This window comes from Chelonus insularis, unplaced genomic scaffold (genome assembly GCF_013357705.1).
Source record: "Chelonus insularis isolate UGA/USDA-ARS -01 unplaced genomic scaffold, ASM1335770v1 contig_41_pilon, whole genome shotgun sequence".
In the NCBI taxonomy this organism is placed as follows: domain Eukaryota; kingdom Metazoa; phylum Arthropoda; class Insecta; order Hymenoptera; family Braconidae; genus Chelonus; species Chelonus insularis.
Window position 1 is genome coordinate 506,408 of NW_023276571.1, and position 17,636 is coordinate 524,043.

Sequence of the window (17,636 nt, forward strand, 5' to 3'; positions counted from 1 at the left end):
TTTTCCACCATCACTTGGTTTTTCTTAACTATAAAAATCAACTTTACCTTTTTTATTAAATTATTTATTTAATACTCATTAAAACTGTATATATAATTATTTATTATTACTATTATTGTCCGTATGTACTTAAGTTATGCTTCAAATCAACTGAATGTGATATATACAATGAAAAAATTCAATTCAATGATGATTAATTTTATTATAATTAAAAAAAAAAAATTAATTATTATAAATAGTTGAAAACTGTATTATTTTATTATGTTTTACAGTCAAATTTGTAAAGTATTATTTTTATTGTGAAGAAAAATAATAATTTTCAACCAAACAAGAATATTCTTCATAAATATTGAAACGAGAATATTCCCTCGAACAAGTATATACTTATATTATAAGTCTACGTCAACTGGCTGACATAACCGGTATTGCTACTACTTACTACGTGTTTTGTTACGTTAATGTTTTAGATTTGTTTTATTAATATTTTTTTTTTTAATTTCCATTATAAATATAAGTTGCCATATTAATCTAATATATAAATTATGTTATTTTAATTGTATTTATTTATTATTATTATAAATAATTACATTTGTAACTTGTCAGTAGTTTTAAATTGTAGTTCAGTCTAGTCTAAGACACGTGTCTCTAGTCGCTACATTTAATATTATTTAATCGATAAAATTGTTGCAATTTTCCAATCCACCAGAAAATTCTATAAATAAAAAAAAAAAAACAACTCTATGAATAAAAATAAAGTTTTATTAATGTGGATTGGAAAATAAGTTGTTGTTTTTAATAACTTGTGTTATAACTTAATAATTATTTTCTTTTTTTTTTTTGTCTTATATTAGAAATAATTGATAGAATTTTTTAAATATTTGTGTTATTGTAATTTACTTCAGTAGTAAGTAGTAAAAAAAAAAAAATAATATTCAACGATATAAACTCGTCAATTCCTCGTTGGTCGTGAATTAGTGAAATGACAAATAAACCACGAATTACATGTGCGTGAATGATTGAAGTGATAGAATTTATCAAGGTGAACATGATACATGAGGTTCAAAAGAAAACATTGAATAGGCAAGTTAATAAGAAAAACAAAAAAAGATACGTACTTAAAACATCAATTTATATCACAAGTGCGACGATAAATGTATGGAACTATCCTTGCAACAAATTATTTACTATTGTACATAAACAAAAAACAAGAAACTTTTTCGTAAAAATAATATGGTGAAGGTAAAAAATTGAATGACCGTTGTCATTGTTGTTGATTGAGATAAAATAAAAGTGGATAAATTATGATTGAGTAACTATGTGATGTCTCAATAAAAGTGTGAATGTGAGTTCAAACAGTAAGATTTAAAGTTGAAGGATTTTAAAATATTTTGCACTGATAATCGCCGGCTTATAAAATTATTTGACCCAATAATTTGTTTAAAGAGGTAAAAGAAATTAGTAAATAAGTGCGTTTAGTTTAAATTATTTAAACTTTTATATTTTAATCAGGTTAGATTCACAGCGTGAAGAAAATGATATTTTTCGTTCTAGTGTGATAAAATCATTTTTTTCATTCACATTTTAACAATTCGTTATTTATTTACAAAATGAAACGAATAATAGAAAGCAAAGATACATTATCAGTGTAAAATCATGAAAAATTTGGGTAAATCTTTTTATTAAAAGGCAATCTTGTATGGTTCTTTGTCGTGTAGCTGATAATTACGACAATGAATGAAATCATTCAAGATAGTCTTTAAAAGCAAAAATAATGTAGTAATGTAAATATATTTTTACAAAATTTAATTAAATTGAATGAATTTGGAGAAACTCAGCCGGTGATTATTCTGGAACTTGTAAAAAAATTTTCTTAAAATAATTAAGAGAAAAAAAAAAACTAAATGAATGTCAGGATTTTACAAAATCGTACCAAATTTCGACTTCGGTCCGATTAAGATCTTAAATAGTACAAAATAAACATATATTAATATAATATTGGAATAAAAATAAATATTAAACAACCGATAGCTTAGCCTATCAGTTGGTAAACGTGATGCAAATAAGAAACGGAAACAAAATAAAAACAATTAATAACTAATAGAATCTCGGGTTTTGTGGATTGTGCGTTCAATTCATTTTAGAATAAATAATAAGAAATGTTAAATTTTAATCGTGATATTTGATTATCAATTAAAGACATTTCTACGATTAAAAAAAAAAAGTTTCTTCAGTACACATTAAATCAAGTAGAGTCATCGATAGTAATTTTTATTGACTAACAAATGTATTAATTCGAATTTATTGACATGTGTTACTTGTTTAGAGAAAAAGGAATTGAGCAATAAATATTTTCGGTGACTCAACTTTATCAGTGTTCACTAAAACGAGAAAACTACAATTATTAAATAATAATTAATAATAATAGTGAAAATATCTAAGGTTATGTCAGTGAAAAAAAAACAAATTGGTAATGTGGGTTTGTAAACCGCTGCCTTGCGTCGATCTATCGTGATTTAATTTCACGTAAACAGAGTTCGATCGAACAAATGTTTTGTTAAATTAAAAAATAATAATTAAAAAAAAATAAATAAACCAACAAGGGTAAAGTGAGAAGAAAAATAATAATCACATTATCCTTGTAATTGTATTATAATACTGTAAATACAATTAGTTGCAAGAGAAGTTTATTATTACGAATATTATGAATATTGTCAAGTAATGATTATGATTATTATTATGATTTATTAATAATTATTAAGTTATTAAGTGATTGATGAAATATTTTCTGTTAAGAGAAATTCAACAGGTATAAAACGTAGGTAGTCAACACAGTAGAGATCATAAGGTTATGTTGTATATGATGAATCGATTGGACACACTTAGATAAAACACAAATGGTAATAAAACTAAAGAAACTCATAGTTATAATATATTGATAATAATGATGATGTTGATAACGATAATGATGATACTTGAATACAAATAAATAATATATTATATTCTGTGGGTACATAAGTATTAAAAACAAAAGGGATTAAATAAAAGATTCAATATTATTAAATCTTTTTTAAATTATTTTATTAATAAATAGTTTTATTTACAATAAAAAAAAAAAAAGAAAGGGGACAGTCTAATAAAAATTACATCACTTCTTTATAAAAGAAATTAGAAAGGATAATGTTCTTGTTTAGAAAATTGTGTTTTAAAAATTCTTCTTTATGTTACTTGATTTCGTAGATTTTTTTAATGTATTCTGTTTCATGTATTCAATTTGTAAATGACAAAAGTGACAAACATTTTTTATAAAAACTAAACAAAATGATAATTAATAAATAACGATGATTATAAAAGAGGAAAAAAAAAGAAAATAGGAAAAGATTTTGGTAACAAATTATCTTAGATATAATTTTAGTCGAAAAAAAAGACAAATCTATTTCTGATTCGTGTGTGTATACGTGTGTTTTTATATTCAATAGAAAATAAACTAATACAAAAAAACTTGACAAAATCTTTGATAAAAAAAAATAAAATGCATGAACTACAATTAATACAAATTTTAATAATTTCAAATATTTCTGTCAAAAAAGGTCTTTCGGTTTGTCTTTAAAATACATTTACAGTTTAATTAGAATATCTATTTATTAATCAACAGAAACTTTATCACAGTATTTATTTTTGTTTTTATCAAGACTCAATAGTTATAATGATTATTTTCTTTCAATTATTAATGAATACAAACTCGTCTACTGTTAAATTATAGAAGTTTTATTGAAATATTAAAATTATGATTGATGTTTTAAGTTCATGGATTCTATAATAAAATTTAAAATAATTCGTTAAATTTAATTTGAATTTTGAAGATGTTTGAAATTTTAACAAAAAATAATTTCTATACATGAGATGTTATTTTTCTGCATCATATATTAAATTATCAATCAGACATTTTGTATATAGACATCACTATCCGAAAAATAACGACAGACAAGTTTGACATGCAAATTTGATTTAAATAATTTTTTAAATATTCATTGATTAATTTATTTTCAAATAACAAATGATTTCTTAACTATTTCTTGAAAAATTAATCATCTTTGTTTAACGCACAGTCATGGATTTTGATAGTATATTTTATTGTACAATTTATTGTTAATTATTATATTGGAAATTTTATGACCTTTGAGCTCACCAGTCATTGAAAGAAAAATTTTAATTATTTTGATAACACATGAACTTGTAAAAAAAAAAATTTTCAGTTCTATAACAAATTTGGCAATAAATTTTGACAACTTGATAGAAATAAAAGTTATTAGCAAAAAAAAAAAGCCAGTATGTTTATATTATTGATAGATAAAACACATATCCAAGTGCTTTAGCAACTGATAACACGATGATTTAATTAATAATTAAACTAAAATTATTTAAAGTTGAATAATATAAGAAATTGATTTCATTCGTCACAATGTAGTTAAAAGTATCATCAAAGTACTTGAAACAAGTAATTTTGGTAATTCTGGAATATGTAATTAAAACAAATTATGTATTTGTCTCCTTTCCAATGTCACTACGTAAACCGAAGTTTAAAATAAACAGTTCGCACGACAATAAGGTATCGAATAGTTAAAAAATGAGATAAAATAATGTAAAATAAAATAATGCAAACCGAGTATACATTATTATATTTATTATATGATACAAACCATACGGACGAAAAGGGTGAAATGTAAGCAGCGTATGTGAATTTGTTTTAGTATCTTTTAATGCGAAAAATAAATTATCTATTATTAACAAGAAAATAAAATTAATGAAAAAAAAAAAAACATTAACATCACATGTTACATATGAAATTTTTTATTCAGCAAAGAAATGTATGTATAAAAAAGTGTTTTTATTTAGAAAATTTATAGAAATCATGAATTTTTAAATTTATTACAGGTCAAATTTTCAATGAGTTTTAAACTATCAACATCTTAATGAATATTTATTACTGTGAAAGTCCAAAAAATTATAAAATCACTGGAGAGTAAAGAATAAAAAATTATTTTCTAAATCAAAACACTCTTTTATTGGAGTACGATCAATAAAATAGTTAAAAACTATACCAAAGGTTAAAAATAAAATGATAAAGACATAAATAAATTATTCATAATTTATTATAATTTTAAGTTGCGTGAACTATTGAAGAGTGAATATGAACCTGAATATTTATAAAAAAAATAAATAAGATATTCTAATATTTCTGTATGTAGAAAACAAAATTTCATCAATGCTGATATTAAGTCGGAATATATCAATGATAAATTAGTCATTTGGATAAATATTTTTCGTTAAAAAAATTTATTTATTGTAAAAAAAATGAAGACACTTTTTAGATTAAGAAAGGAAAATTATTTGTTCAAAATTTTGGAATAATGTGGATATTTCTGACTGAATTTTAGCATTAAAAAAAAAATAAAGAATGATGTGTACCTATATAATAGACACACTTCGACGATCACAACATGAAAATTGTAAACTATTGTAAACTACAATGTTACTTATGTTTTACGAAGAGCTTATTGTAGTCAAGAATTATTAAACACAATTTAAGTCAAGGTATATTTGAGTGTAGCACTAAAATAACAAAAATGAGAACCTCTTTACACTTTTGCACGAGATGTGTGTTGTAATTAAACCAAACAAAAACAATGAAGAATGTAATTAATGCTTTATTATCTAGGAATTAAACTTAATTTATTTATGATTAACTGCATCGATTATGTTCTGCCTTCTCGATTTTATTAACTCGGCATTTCAAGTTTAACTCTATTATCGATACTAGAGTAATTACCAACACTTCAACCAAACTGGTTTTATAGAGGATTTGTTTGAAGAATTCAATATCAACTGAAGTATCTTGAAAAGTCAAGAGAAAAAAATTCGTAATGATAATTAATTTTATTATTTAATTTTTTTTTTCTTTAAAATTTCTTTCTAAATTATTTCAGTTCAGTGGATGAGGAAACAAAGGGTTATAAAATTTTTATTAATAATTTTTAAAAGTGTTTTTATTTTTATCTATTATATAATTTCTTAATTAAACAATTTGAATTACAACAAATTGTTCTATAAAATATAAAGTATAAAAATAGTGATATTTATAACATGACATAATATGATTAATTTCATCCTGAAAATGCTGGAATTCCAGTGATAGCTCGACCAAGAATAAGTCCATGAATGTCATCAGTACCTAAACATACAATAAATTAAACATCAGATTGACCTGAATGACTATACCGTAGACTTCTACTAATTTCTGTAATGATTTCTCAACAAAGAAACTACTTTCATTTATTTAGAAATTTTGTACTTATATAATAAATAAACAAATTTATTCACAAATCACCTTCGTAAGTAATAACGGCTTCTAAATTAACCATGTGTCTAATGACATGATACTCATCAGATATTCCATTGCCTCCCAACATGTCTCTAGCAACCCGTGCTATATTGATAGCCTTAGCAGCAGAATTGCGTTTAATAAGAGAAATCATTTCTGGAGTGGCTCTTGATTCACGAAAATAAATAAAACAAATTAGTTTTAAAATGAATAAAAATTAAAAAAAAAAAAATGGTTATCGTCTTTATTTTTTTTTAAACTTTTTAAAAACTTACTCATTAGTATCTTTCAATCTTCCAACACGCAAACAAGCTTGTAATCCAATAGCTATTTCCATCATCATATCAGCAAGTTTTTTTTGAATTAATTGGTTTGCTGCTAGAGGCCTGTTAAATTGCTTTCTATCTGCAACATAATTTCTTGCAATGTTCAGACATTGTTCAGCTGCACCTAAAGCTCCCCATGCTATTCCATAACGTGCATGATTCAGGCAAGTAAAAGGACCCTATAATATCATCAAGTTCATTTACGTAATATTATTGATAGAAAAAAATAACTGTTGAAAATAGTTTCTACCAATTAAATCATCAATATTATTGATAAAGTAGATCAATATCAATAAAGTATTTTTGTAGATAATAATACATGAAAAATGTTTCTATCATTCAAATACATTAGCAGAATACATTTACAATTTTCTCTACCTTCAAACCTGTCACATTTGGAAGCATATTAGATTCAGGTACTACCACATCATCCATTAATATCATTCCGGTACAAGATGCTCTTAAAGAAACTTTTCCTTCAATTTTAGGTGTACTTAGTTGACTTTCATTTCCTTGTCGTTCAACGATGAACCCACGAATCTGATTATCATCACAACGTGCCCATATTATTAAAATATCAGCGACTGGAGAATTAGTAATCCTAAAAATTAATTGCTATTGCAAAATGTATCATAGCGCGGCCTTGAAAATTTAACCCCCAACGTAATTGAGAAGCTTCATTTTAATAACTCAAAATACCATGTTTTACTGCCTCGTAGTTTATAAATTTTCTTGTTAGAATCATATAATGCTCGAGTCGTTAATGATCCAGGATCACTTCCGTGATTAGGTTCTGTCAGTCCAAAGCATCCAATTTTATTACCTGACACTGGAAAATTAAAATAATCATTTTAGCACTAAAAACAATCTTGAAACAAATTTCATCAGTTAATTCAGATGACTCATTTAAAATTTACCTAGTTCAGGTAGATATCGTTCTTTTTGTTCTTTACTTCCAAAACAATCAATAGCAACAGCTGTAAGATTTTGAACTGAATATGCAGATCGATATCCACTATCAACTGATTCTACTTCTTTCGTCAAAAGTCCATTCGCTATTGATGATAATCCTGAAGCACCATAGCCTTTCAAAGTGCAACAAAGTGCTCCCATTTCTCCAAACTCTTTCATGATTTTCGTATCAAAAAGTTCATTTCTAAATGCCTCGAGTATTCTTGGTTGGAGTTTTTGCTGACAGTATGCATGGAATTGATCTCTGACCATTTTCTCATCTTGAGTGTATTGAGATTCAATGTTAAAAGGGTCTTGCCAATTGAAAGCTAAAAATTCATAAGATGTCTTAAAAGTTCGATGTCAACAATCAAAAACTGAATAAGTTGAAACATTTTTTTTTCAAAAGAAATTCTAATTAGAAACATTGATTGTGAGCTCTATCATCGTGGTGGCTCAATATTTAGCTACTGATTCAACTAACTCAAGAACTAACGGTAAGTTGAACATCATCATTACTGACTGATGTTCAAACTTTATCATAAAAAAATAACACCTCATTCGATTAGTTTATTGACTCAACAAAACTTACTTTCTCTATGCCAAGATTGTGATGTAGAAAACACTAGTTAGTCAAATAAATACCAATGAATCAAAGAAAAAAAATGAGTAAGTTTAAAAAATGTCTTAAAAATTATTCCAGTATAGGTTTAATATTTATAATAAATTTTAATTTACTTATTAAATATACAAATATTTTACACAGAAGGATACATCTTACAGCATCTGACTGATATTTTATAACTTTAGATACATTTACTCGTATGCACAGTGCCATATTTAAATATAATATTCAATTGGCTGTTATCACACTCACAGTTCATGAATAACTACATCAACCAAATCATTAAATATTTACTTTTTGATACTTCTTATCATGTGACTGATGATCTTTGGTACTTGATACATACATAAAACAACCAGACCTCTAATCAATTAAAACTGGAGGTACGAATTCTCCAAATTACCCATGAAAGAATACATCTGAAAGAGTGGAGAGAAAACTTATGGTCCCCACTCTCACTTGCATGAGACAAAGAAAGATAGATACTTGACTTTATTTTTGATATTTGCACATTAGAGATCAGTATGGCAAAGATTATACTGAAGAAACCTAACACAATAAACAAGTTCACCATTGATAATGTTGATAAAATAAAATAGCATTGTAGCATTTATCAAAAACAAAATAAATCATGGAATATAAGTGTTTCTATTGGCTAGACATCACGTGGGCCAGTTACCGCTCATTTTAGAATTTTAGTTATGACATTTTGATTTAATTTAATCCTAGATTGGTCATCTTGTAAAAAAAACACAGGCTGATGTGTTTTTGTTTATCACGGTAGCTTTTCTTTTACTACGTTGTCATAATTTCTTGGAGCTCCTGACTCTTCATTCTTTGATGATCATTGATCTTCCTGACTGATGATTGTAGATGACCACTCTAAGAATAATTATTCAAACAATTAAAGCATCTTCTTTATGATACTGTCCATCTGGTATTTTTTGATTGAAAATCCGAACATTATTAAACATATAGCCAAGAGATTCTGTGCATGGTCTAACTAGAGCATGAGTACATGCTGTAAAAAATGATCTCGTTGCTGCACATGATATTTTCCAAATTCTCAAGCATGGTGCTATACACCAGATATGCTGGAAAAATAAATATAAAAAGTTAATAAAAAGTCTTGCACGAGTATTAAATTGTAGAGTTTACTTACTTGAAATGATACACAGGCAAAAGTAAATCCTAAAATGAGTGCAGTAATAGGAGCGACTAAAATTGAAAGAAATATATAACAACAACTTCTCGAGAGTCTGAAACAGTGGCCGCTTAATCTCCAAGCACACTCTGGACTCCTGATTCCATCTGGCTCTCCTATTACATCGTCCCACATTACCTAATTCATAATTGTAACCAAATATTAGTACAGCGTGATGATGATTAATTATACCATCTACATTCAACCATAATAATCAATTGTTTGTTGTTTATATTAATAAATATGAATAATTATTATTCAAAACATTTTCTACAATCAAACATTATACATAAAAGTAATATGGTAATGTTCTATTCCTTGATTGTGAACAGAAACACGCCAACCTTTAGATAATATAAAACGAAAAAGGGTATATTTTAAAATGATTACAATAATTTAGACAAGTGGTCGATAATAGAGAGGTCAACACCAAGAATTAATTCAATTTGATGTAAACAAAAATATATATGTATCTTACCTGTAGATGTGGATTCAAATTATTTGGATCTCGATCTTCAAAATCTGCTTCACTTTCTGGACCCATTGTGCTATTAGGTTTGTCCATAGATGGTGGAACTTGGAAATTTATGATACTTCTAGCTAATTTTCCAAACATTTTATCAATTAATTTATCAATATTATAAATTGAAGCTCAATTAAACAATATCAAATAAAAAATTATGCTGTATAAAAAAAAAAAATGTGTGATTGATAAACGAGTTGACTTAAGGTACTGAAAATATAGAAAGCAAGAAAGTCTAACTAAAATGCTTTCATTGATTGATAACATTAAATAGTAAAGTGAAAATCACCCTTCACCCTGCCACTTTCCGATCGTATGTTCGTATCTGACTTTATCTAAACTTTGCTATATTCATTATTCCTTTTTACAATCAAGGCTACTGTGCTTTACACACCTCATTATTTTAGTAACAAATCAAAGTTATAACTTCTTCAAGTGTAAAAATAAAAATAATTGTCTTTAGGTGATTGGTCTTTTTAAATAAAATTTCATAAAATGTGCTTTCAATAATATAATAATTATCATAATTAATTAGTACACTTACTTGAAATATTCCCATTTGTTGATACTTTGTGATGGAATAAAAAATTATTTCATTGAGCCTACAATAGATAGAAATAAGAATAATATTAATGGAGGAATACTCTCTTTTGTATTCTAATGGGGAAAAAAGTTTATGTATCACTGTGTACACCTGGGGTTGGGAAGTTTGTACAAAGTGGACAACGGTCAAAACGCATGCGCCTTAGGTCATGATACATGAGTTTTCACCTGAGAATAATTTCACCCCTTTGTTTAATAGGTACAATCACTCTAATAAATATGCGTAGCTATTCTGAAGCTACTTTTTTATTTTTCTTCAATTATTTATAAATATTTCTTCTGTTGATCATGATTTATTTTAATTAGGGCCTAAAGATAATTTATGTTTCACTTTTGTTGAGAGACTTGTAAAATAGGGATAATAAAGGATATTTGTAAAATAATTGGAAATAATTGTTAATATAAAGAGTAATAAAAATAAAAATCAACATATCATCGATGTAAAACATTTTTATTGCTACAGTACTTTTAATGTTCACGGAAACAGATAAAACGATAAAAACAAAAGTCGATATACTGCTAACATTCCACAGGAATTTTTTTAATATTAATAATTGTAGTTGTGCATTTCTTCGCTTATGTCGATAATAATAATAATAATAATAATAATAATAATTGTGACGATACTTTCTCTAAAGTATTTTTTATCGTATATTTGTAAATGATGAAAAAAATAATTTATATTTATTTGTATTGAAAAAAAAAAATAATAATTAGAAGAAAGTAGAATAAAGTGAGACAAGGGGACAAAATGGGATATCGAAGAATTTTTTGGCATTCAAGCAAAATATATGGACAAGTTGAAGTCAATTTTCAAGTAAATAAAATTAATTTTATTTTTATTACAAACTAACATAATAATGTTTCAATGATGATCTTTGAAATATTATTTTCATTAAAGAAGTGTATCTTACTTTGCCCCAAAATAAAATTATTTTTTTTTACCCCACTTTGCTTCCTCTGTCCTATTTTAACCCGGTTGTTTACTTGAATACTATTAAAGATGGCATAAAAATTGTTATCTCCGTAAGAATTTGATAATCAGAAAAAAATAGAATTAATCATAAAAATGATAATCTTTTTTTCTTGTTTTTATTTTCATCATGATTAATTGTCATATCGATGACATACATGATCTTCATTCCTGTTAACTGATAGTTTTCTTTTATTTATTTTTCAATTTTTAAATAAAAATTTTATAATATTCGGCATATTTGATATTTTTCATTCAAATTATATTCATGAGTCGAGGGAGTGAAAATTTTTGAAATAAAACAATAATTATTTACTCACATTTGTAATGGTTAATACCCCTTTTATTAACAAAGGGTCTTAAAAAAAAGATCCAGTTGGTTCATTATTTACCAACAGCTGTTAAATATTTTAAATAGAATTCTTTATTACAATGAACACCAATCGCCACAGCTGTATACTGGAATTGACTAAATCTGACAATAATTGCCCATATCCTTTATCGGTAATCGTTCGAATCGTTTAATCCCTATAATTATCATAAATTTTATCAAGTTAATCTCTCTTGTCTAAACTCCGCTATTGCTGCAAAAATATGTTTCAAGAGATAGGATTATAAAACAATTTATTCTCTTTGTTTATATTCGATATTTATTTATAAATAATCATTAGCGTACTAATAATTTATAAAATTAATTAAAACTTTTATATAAGTTTGATTTATAGTAGTAAATATTTTTAAAAATTCCCATTTAATAATCCAAGAAGATCAGTGATTGACATTCCATTGAGATTTTTATTAATTATCTCAATGACTTTTGCTGATATGATAGTGACTATTTCGTCGTGATATTGATCAATAATTTTTGGTATCATGTCTGAAAAAACTTCACTTAATATCCATGATGTTTGATCATCATTCATCAACCCAGTCATTGAAAGCTGCTCAAAATATAAATGAACAATATTTATTTAAATAATGTGAATAAAAAGTAACTTAAAATTATGGATAATAAAAATGACATCTTTTTAGTTTTAATCTCAGTCATAAACTAAAATAAGTCCAATAAAAGATCCCATTTATTTACATATTATGATAATATTACTTACATCTAGCTTTTTCAAACTGATTTTTAAATCCAAAGATTTGACTTGAACTTTTCCAAAAACAGAGACATAAGCTGTTGCAGAGTAATAAAAGTCTGTACATGTCATGCTGAAAAAGCAATTTAAAAAATTTCATAAAATTTTAGTAGACATTTTTTCATACAAATATTTGATCACAATAACGACTCCATTTACTAGATAACTACTTCTAAATAATTTATTATCTAAAATAAAATACTGATGTGACAATAATTACTTGAAATCTCCAGTACCAAAAACTGGTGTATTCTCACCAACAAATCCATCTAGATTATACAGTCCATGTGCTGTAATTATTGGAAAATTCATACTGACATCGATTCGCCTCTTAAAAGTATTAACATTTGATCCTTTAACTACGTAACTTGAAAGTCCTACTGCATGGTATTCATTAGCCTTAGCAGAAACCCTATAATTACAGATTGTTATTGAAATAAAATTATCTAAGTAAAATATTTTTAATGAAAAAATAAAATAATTACATAATTTTATCAATATTAAAATCAAATTGCTGATCATATCCATGAAGTGGATCCATGACAGGTAGATTAAATTTCTCATCTCCTTTAATCATCATTTGTCTCAGTTTGTGCTCCAAAAAATCATTAAGTTTGCTATTTAAATTTCTTTTGACAGGAAATGTTAAAACTAGATAAACATATAGATATTTTATTTCATTTATCAGCTTCACTTAGAATCAATCACAAATATTGTTTTTCTTTTTTTAATCTAAATAAATACTTACTTTTTTCATTATGTAATTCTGACTTTATTACTTGACTACTGATGCTATTGATTAGCAAACTCACAGCAATCAGAAATAAAATTTTAAATTCCCTCATTTTTGTTATCTAAAAATTACAAACAACTCAATTCAAATGAAATTTATTCAACACTTATGGTTTTATGATTTTTAATAAATAAACACAAATTGTGTAGATGTTTCTGATAATACAACTATTTCACTCTACTGCTTTTTAACCACATTTTATTGTATTAAAAATTAACAACAATTGAGTGTAAATGTTACTCATGACATAATCCATCTCAATCATGTGGAATAGTAAAGTGGTTGTTCTACCAAGGCAAGCAGAGAAAATCCGTTAAATTAATTTACATTAGTAATGAATCAACACAATTACCACTAATTAAATGACACTAGAGTGATAGCAGTAGTAATAATGAAAATAAATAAATTAAAACACTTATTTGAACAGCTTCCAGGACTTACCGTGATAGTAATAGATTTTAGCACCAAAAATGTAAATAGAAATCACAAGTTTCACTTACTTGGTATATATAGAGTATGATTATCGTACATTGGCTCATAGATTGGCGATTTAGCTTATCATTTTAACATTCACAATGCTTTGCTAAGGTGTTATCGTCATCTTGAAGTCTCTCATTTTAAATTTCTTGATTGCAGAAGTCAAAAAAAAAACAACCAAAAATTCAGTCATGATAAGTAGAAGTGTGCAATTGAAATTATTGAATTTTTCATATAACACTTTAGATTACTCGTTATTGTTTCATGCTAAAGATATTGAAATATCTTTGTAAAATTGCCCACTTGAAGATGAAATCGAGTGTATTGAATAAATATGTTTTTAATTTTATATCAAATTTAAATTAAAGATTTATCCCTTCATAATAAACACATCTATTCCAAACCGCAAGAGATTAAAATAATTTTTTTTATCATATTATTAGGAAAATTTAGATTTATTTTTCATTTGGAGTTTAATACAAAGAAAAACAATATGCACATGAGCATGCGTACAAACGAATTTTGTCATTCTATGTGAGGTAGACAAGTAGAGTTTTATCTTCCAGTCATTTATGGATAAATATTTTTCTAGTTTGATATTTATTTCTATCGCAAGAATGAAACACATTAATCAATCAAATATAACTATCGTTATTTGTCACTGTATTTCAAATTTCAAACTCTTTTATTTGTCCAATACAATTGTACATGGGAACATGAAAATACTACTAGAGTTACCACTTCAATTTAATTCTTCTTTGTTGAACTTTCAATATTACCATTCATAACTCTTATTAATTCGCTTTTAGATCCCTGAGAAAGATTCAATCTCTTGTCCTTTCTTTTCTTACCTTTTATTATATCAAGTCGCTTCTTTTCTACTTTCATCGCCTTTTATTTTCTTAAATCAAACAAAACAGATTACTTAAAAGCTCGTTAATGGAAAAAAAAATTATTCCGCTTTTTATCTTAGTTTTTAAATTTTTATTTATATTTTGAAATACATCAAAAGTTAATAAACTTTTCTTTTTTTTCTATTAGAATGATTAATGAAATGTATCTCATATAAAAGACTTATTTTTTTCACTACAAATTCTAAAAGCAAGTGAATAAATGAATAATATCACAGTGAAAAGATTGGTGAACTTCACTAGATGAGATTTCATTACAATTGTTCTTATTGAACAGAGAAAAAAATAATTTGAAATACTTCCACAATACTCGTTTCGACTGTAATATTTGTCCAATAAGTCGAGTTTGATATAAAAGTGTAAAATTTTGAATCGGTAATCATTGTATTAATAAGTCTTTTATTTCCCTTTACCGATTTTTTTATTATTTGTGGACGAGTCAAAATCTTGAAATCATCTTTCAAAATGTGATGTTCTCTACCTTTATCCCCAAGAAATTGAATGGTATCCAATAATTTAGATTTAACCGACTTAGTATCTGTAAAATATTTTCTTCAATAAATATAAAATAATATATTAGAAGAATAAAAATTTTATGTCAATTTTAAGAAAAACTCATTAAAATAAAATAGACAAAAAATCAATTTGCCGGATTTAAACTGAAAAGTATTATTTAATTTTATTAAGTCGAGAAAAGACTAATATTTTAATATTATTCGATTGCTTATTGGAGTTATTTTTAATTTTTTATACGATTTATTTCAATAAAGAGTAGTTGAGCAAAAAAATTTACCTGTAAAGTTACCGAGGTAAGCAACTGAAAGACATAGATGATTGAAGTGGTCAATAGCAAATCCTTGTTTGAACCATCCTCTTCCTTCGTAAACAGTGCCATCTCCACCAATCAGAAAATTGTACCCAATATCATCCCATATCAATTTATGTTTAGTCTACTAGAAAAACGCTATTAAAACTCTATTTAAAAAAAATAAAATATATCATTTTATTGATTCTTACATAAATTTTTTGAATTAATGCAACACACTGTGATTTGCGGTAACACGAATCGAATCCGCTTGCTGTTAAATCATCGATCACAACATATTTTACAGGCCGAACAAGTTTATTAGACTGTGAATCATCAAAAGTCGTATCTCCAAGCCATGTATCCCGGTAGATAATCGTTTCTGACTTGGCAGCTATAAACAATAAGTATTTATGTTAATTAATCAATAAAACACACTATGAAATTTAGTATTTTATTTTAAAACATTGAAACAATTGAGACAATATTTAATCAAATTGGTGACGTCATGTTAAAACACTTTTAATGTTTTAAAATGAAACACTAAAATTTACAGTGCAATAATGAACGTAATTAAATGAAATATATATTAAAAAATAAAATAAATAATTTTCAAACCTCCATTCTTTACCAATGCAGTATAACAGAATAATAAAGTAATAAAATAACAAATGTTCAATCGACGAATATCTGAATGTCCGCACATTTTATTCACGATGGTGATAGATATCAAGTATGTGAAGAATATTAAAACGATTAATTCACATTTGATATTACATCGATATAAATGAATATCTACATTTTGTACCACCCCTACTACTATCTTTACTACTATTATTTCTTCCACTACTACTGTGAATAAATGTATTTTTTGTTCAAAGTTAATATTTATCTTTATTTGATATTGTTATATTGTTACAAAGTAGACTTCGAAATTTTTTAATATTCATAACGTGTAGATATTTTCTGACTTATCTGTGAAGTCAACATCGTTAATGACGTTTCATTTCATTAATTATAACAGTTGTTTTTCAAATTATGAGGGGAACTTTTCTGTTGGTATTTGAAAAACGTCTGTTCTCATGTATGTCTATGTCGTTAAATATAAAGATTAATATGAATAAACTATTTTCGAAGGTATTTCATCGACAATTGATTATTTTTTATCATTTCATATCAAAGTCATTTGTAGGGGGAGACCAGACAATACGAGGTGCCCGGGGTAAAACGGGATACTTTAAAAAGTAATAAAATATTTCAAAAAATAAATCGACGTTTGATATTGAAAAAAATTCCTCGTTAATTCTCCATTTTTATTTTTAATAGAATTTTTTAATTAGTTGAAAGCTATTAAAAATATAACAAGCACATGTTTTGTAATGAAAAATTTTACTTTTTAATTGGAAGGATATATATTCAGATTCTCTTCAATATCCTCAGGATTTAAAAATGGCAAAGACTTGTGCAATAACCAAATAATACAATACCTTTGGTAGGTTTTATTGCGTGATAAGGTGAAATTAATTGGCAAAATATTTTTGGATACTTCATTTTAATTAAACAATTGATGATATTCAAATAATTTCCAAAAATTTCGGGAAAGTGTTTGTGTTTACAATATACAAAAATAATATTTGTCTTTCAATATCAAATCATTTAGATTACCGATTAGCTCAAATTTGATTTTGATTTCGTGACCATACATATTCAATAACATTTAAGCTGAAAGCGATTAATCATCGATAATATCGAAAATCACCATTAAAAATGGTTGTTTACATTAAATGTTTTAAAAAAAAGATATCATTAGCATTAAATTTGAAAATTAAGGTATAATCATACCTGCAAAATCGTGTCATGGGGACTAAAAGATATTTTTATTCATAAAATGTACATCTGATAAAATAGACCATGAAGAAACGTG

At 25.6% G+C, this 17,636-nt stretch overlaps 4 protein-coding genes across 7 annotated transcripts; all 4 read right to left on the reverse strand.

Annotated features, from left to right (window-relative positions):
• Positions 1-6,080: 6,080 nt before the first annotated feature.
• LOC118069612 (glutaryl-CoA dehydrogenase, mitochondrial) lies at positions 6,081-8,823 on the reverse strand. 2 transcript variants are annotated; one of them, XM_035087836.1, is made up of 8 exons: positions 8,431-8,823; positions 8,249-8,281; positions 7,623-7,985; positions 7,405-7,534; positions 7,084-7,306; positions 6,655-6,884; positions 6,386-6,546; positions 6,081-6,229 (listed from the first exon to the last, which is right to left on the reverse strand). In XM_035087836.1, the coding sequence occupies exons 1-8, from the start codon at positions 8,492-8,494 to the stop codon at positions 6,162-6,164; spliced, it is 1,272 nt and encodes a 423-aa protein (XP_034943727.1). In that variant the 5' UTR covers positions 8,495-8,823; the 3' UTR covers positions 6,081-6,161. The 2 variants fall into 2 exon arrangements, with proteins under 2 accessions (XP_034943727.1, XP_034943728.1); XM_035087837.1 differs by lacking the exon at positions 8,249-8,281 and having other exon boundaries at positions 8,576-8,823.
• A 170-nt stretch (positions 8,824-8,993) lies between these two features.
• Positions 8,994-10,627, reverse strand: LOC118069613 (caveolin-3-like). 2 transcript variants are annotated; one of them, XM_035087839.1, is made up of 4 exons: positions 10,553-10,627; positions 9,964-10,085; positions 9,444-9,623; positions 8,994-9,375 (listed from the first exon to the last, which is right to left on the reverse strand). In XM_035087839.1, the coding sequence occupies exons 2-4, from the start codon at positions 10,048-10,050 to the stop codon at positions 9,178-9,180; spliced, it is 465 nt and encodes a 154-aa protein (XP_034943730.1). In that variant the 5' UTR covers positions 10,051-10,085; positions 10,553-10,627; the 3' UTR covers positions 8,994-9,177. The 2 variants fall into 2 exon arrangements, with proteins under 2 accessions (XP_034943730.1, XP_034943729.1); XM_035087838.1 differs by lacking the exon at positions 10,553-10,627 and having other exon boundaries at positions 9,964-10,125.
• A 1,594-nt stretch (positions 10,628-12,221) lies between these two features.
• On the reverse strand, positions 12,222-14,147 carry LOC118069555 (uncharacterized). 2 transcript variants are annotated; one of them, XM_035087751.1, is made up of 6 exons: positions 14,020-14,147; positions 13,475-13,580; positions 13,212-13,377; positions 12,947-13,138; positions 12,694-12,799; positions 12,222-12,525 (listed from the first exon to the last, which is right to left on the reverse strand). In XM_035087751.1, exons 1-6 carry the CDS (start codon positions 14,056-14,058, stop codon positions 12,322-12,324), a joined length of 813 nt encoding a protein of 270 aa, XP_034943642.1. In that variant the 5' UTR covers positions 14,059-14,147; the 3' UTR covers positions 12,222-12,321. The 2 variants fall into 2 exon arrangements, with proteins under 2 accessions (XP_034943642.1, XP_034943643.1); XM_035087752.1 differs by having other exon boundaries at positions 12,224-12,525; positions 13,961-14,087.
• Positions 14,148-14,858: 711 nt separating this feature from the next.
• Positions 14,859-16,457, reverse strand: LOC118069508 (peptidoglycan-recognition protein SC2-like). Its single transcript, XM_035087673.1, has 5 exons — positions 16,331-16,457; positions 15,925-16,106; positions 15,701-15,857; positions 15,207-15,445; positions 14,859-14,897 (listed from the first exon to the last, which is right to left on the reverse strand). The coding sequence occupies exons 1-5, from the start codon at positions 16,416-16,418 to the stop codon at positions 14,859-14,861; spliced, it is 705 nt and encodes a 234-aa protein (XP_034943564.1). The 5' UTR covers positions 16,419-16,457.
• Between the last annotated feature and the right edge of the window lie 1,179 nt (positions 16,458-17,636).

Coding starts and splice junctions, on each gene's coding strand:
- LOC118069612 (XM_035087836.1), bottom strand. CDS start 8,494: ATGGCACTGTGCATACGAGTAAATGTATCTAAAGTTATAAAATATCAG. Junction 6,885..7,083: donor CAAATGTGACAGGTTTGAAG/GTAGAGAAAATT, acceptor ATGATATTATAG/GGTCCTTTTACTTGCCTGAA. Junction 6,547..6,654: donor AGATTGAAAGATACTAATGA/GTAAGTTTTTAA, acceptor TCGTGAATCAAG/AGCCACTCCAGAAATGATTT.
- LOC118069613 (XM_035087838.1), bottom strand. CDS start 10,101: ATGTTTGGAAAATTAGCTAGAAGTATCATAAATTTCCAAGTTCCACCA. Junction 9,624..9,963: donor ATTTGAATCCACATCTACAG/GTAAGATACATA, acceptor ATTATGAATTAG/GTAATGTGGGACGATGTAAT. Junction 9,376..9,443: donor TTGCCTGTGTATCATTTCAA/GTAAGTAAACTC, acceptor TTATTTTTCCAG/CATATCTGGTGTATAGCACC.
- LOC118069555 (XM_035087751.1), bottom strand. CDS start 14,058: ATGAGCCAATGTACGATAATCATACTCTATATATACCAA. Junction 13,581..14,019: donor TCATACTCTATATATACCAA/GTAAGTGAAACT, acceptor TGTAATTTTTAG/ATAACAAAAATGAGGGAATT. Junction 12,800..12,946: donor TTTGGTACTGGAGATTTCAA/GTAATTATTGTC, acceptor TTGCTTTTTCAG/CATGACATGTACAGACTTTT.
- LOC118069508 (XM_035087673.1), bottom strand. CDS start 16,418: ATGTGCGGACATTCAGATATTCGTCGATTGAACATTTGTTATTTTATT. Junction 15,446..15,700: donor TTACCTCGGTAACTTTACAG/GTAAATTTTTTT, acceptor AATATTTTACAG/ATACTAAGTCGGTTAAATCT. Junction 14,898..15,206: donor TCGAAACGAGTATTGTGGAA/GTATTTCAAATT, acceptor GTTTGATTTAAG/AAAATAAAAGGCGATGAAAG.